The following is a 2,328-nucleotide window of genomic DNA, read 5'->3' as shown; positions in this document are numbered from 1 at the left end:
TACGCGGGCCTGTCACTGCTGTAGCCTCTCCCGTTGCGGAGCACAGGCTCCGGACGTGCAGGCTCAGCGGCCATGGCTCACGGGCCCAGCCGCTCCGCAGCATGTGGGATCTTCCCAGACCAGGGCATGAACCCGTGTCCCCTGCATCGGCAGGCGGACTCTCAACCACTGCGCCACCAGGGAAGCCCTATAACATATACTTTTAAGGGTGAAATGAAGAGTGTTCAAGTGAAATAAGGAGTTATAAGGAGGTACAACTACTCTACAGGTCATGAAGGGAAAAAGAAAATATAATACATTTGCCCACCACCACAGCTCAGAAAGTGCTATGATGATGCTAGTTTAGGCAATCTGATCTGGACTGGTGCCAATTATTTATCTGTTTCCCAAGCCACAAACAGTCACTTATGTAAGGCTCAAGGTTGAGAATATAGCATTTCACTACCTTTGGTGAATTCTAAAGAAAGATGCCTGATGCTCTATAGCAAGGAGCGTGCTCTCATAAAAATAAAAATTTCTTTGTGGTTTTTAGGTACTAATGTAAAACAGCCCTCTTCCTTATAGGGCAAGTCTACACATTAAAACTCAAGGAATCTGCTAAACAAGGTCTTTTCAACTGGTCAAAATAGTAAAAGTATGCTTTTCTCTCTTGGACCTGAAAGAGGTTTCAGGGAAAGCCACCTCTCCTGAATGAATTCCCTAAAAGTATGAAGAGGTCTTGGGGAACAAAAACAGCCCCTTCCCCTCTACCCAGTCTTCTTTCCCTTACTTCTCCCTACTCCCACCCAAACTTTCCCACGGTAGGGTACCTTTGTGGGCAAATTGCTCATCACTGCAAAGTTAACTTTTTTTTTTACTGAAAAGTTAAATTTCACCATATTGAAGGAAAATGACTTCAAATGTGTAACTAAAACCTGAGACAAGGGGGAAAAAAAAAGAGAGAAGGGGGCTGGCGGCCAAAGAATGAGACAGGTTCCAAGTGGCCACAAGACTCAAAAAAACCGCACTGGCAGAGTGCAAGCAGAACACCTCCCACCAGCCACCTGGAAACAGCACCGCTCTGGCCTGCACAGAAAGGATCTCTTCACGGGTCTGTTATTCCTTTCACACTGTCTATTTCTAAGAGGTCCCTCTCAGCAGCTGTAAGGTAAAAGGAAATTCCCTTTACCCAAGGCCTCTCAATCCCTTCCTCTCTCAAACAGTTCTTTCACTGCCCTTGATTTAATCTGGCCGCACAGCACAGCAAGGCAGGACAGAAGCATACACCAAACCCTGCACGCAGTTACCCTATTCTTTCTCTACTGGTGCCATCTGCCAACACCACAGCCAACACCTATTTCAGAGTCTTCGTTTCTAAAGCGAATGTCTAAAGCTCTCCGTCCCCATTTGTGGAGGGGGCTTTTGGAAGTCAGAACCATCTGAGTGACTTTCCCAACCTCAGGCAGCTCAAAAGAAAAGTTCAACTGGTTAAGGAACAGCAGAAAACTGCTCCCTTTTGGGACAGGCAGAGCTTATGCTCTGGAACTTTCATTTCCCTCCAATATCCTGTACTTCAGGTCAGCATTCCTTCTTTAAAAGGCCTTGCTGGGTAAAAGTATTTCACCCAGAGAAACCTGCAATTTCCCCCCCTCCCTTCTCCGTTGTTTTCGCCCGGTTTCCCTGCGAGCTCCAGAACCCCAGGCGTTTGCTGGTGAGTCCGGAGTGGAACTGGACTGAGGTGCCAGGTCGCTCACCCTCCTGCCCCCCGCCCCGGACAGGGCCAAATGGGAAGGCCATTCGCCCCGACTGCGGTACAGGTGTTTTCTTCTCCCCACATGCTGGAACCCAGGAGGCTCCGGGTGCTTCCCCACGAAAATTGCCTCGGTCTCAGACTCAGGCCAAGTTCTAGCCGTCCTCACCCCTGCCGCCTGCAAAACTCTTGCCAACTGAGCAGGGGCCCGCGGGAGAAGAGAAAGTCGCGTGAAAAGGCTGCCGGGGCAAGCGTTTCCAGATTCCTCCTTCCTCCTCGGCCCCACATGCACTTGGGAGTTGGGGGAGGGTGGTGTTGATAGTTCCCGAAAAGTCTGGGAAAAAGAGCTACACCGGTGTCGGGCCCGGACTGGCAAAGCTTGTGAAGCTCGCGGCGCTGGAGCGGGTGCCAAAGGGGTGACGGGGCCCCCCTCCTCGGGACACTGGGGATGGAGTGGGATCTCCCACTGGCTCCGCCCCCCGGAACCCCCTCCGGCGCCCCCTCCGCCCGCACTCACAGCGCTTGGGTGAAGGCGCTGAGCCCCTCGGGCACGGCCGTCAGCCCCTTCCCGGAGCAGTCCACCCGACGGTCGCCGTCGC

The 2,328-nt window shown here is 52.1% G+C and overlaps 1 protein-coding gene across 1 annotated transcript in view; it reads right to left on the bottom strand.

The window, feature by feature from the left end:
* The window catches only part of LGR4 (leucine rich repeat containing G protein-coupled receptor 4), a 98,160-nt gene that overhangs the window by 95,734 nt on the left and 98 nt on the right, over window positions 1-2,328 (bottom strand). The window contains 1 exon segment of the mRNA XM_007462601.1: window positions 2,247-2,328. This exon segment is cut by the window's right edge and continues 35 nt beyond it. Within this exon segment, the coding sequence (XP_007462663.1) occupies window positions 2,247-2,328 (82 nt within the window).

This window comes from Lipotes vexillifer, unplaced genomic scaffold, assembly GCF_000442215.2.
Source record: "Lipotes vexillifer unplaced genomic scaffold, Lipotes_vexillifer_v1.1 scaffold456, whole genome shotgun sequence".
Lineage (NCBI taxonomy): Eukaryota > Metazoa > Chordata > Mammalia > Artiodactyla > Lipotidae > Lipotes > Lipotes vexillifer.
Note: the sequence above shows the minus strand (reverse complement) of the source record. Positions and strands in the feature narration are given on the sequence as shown.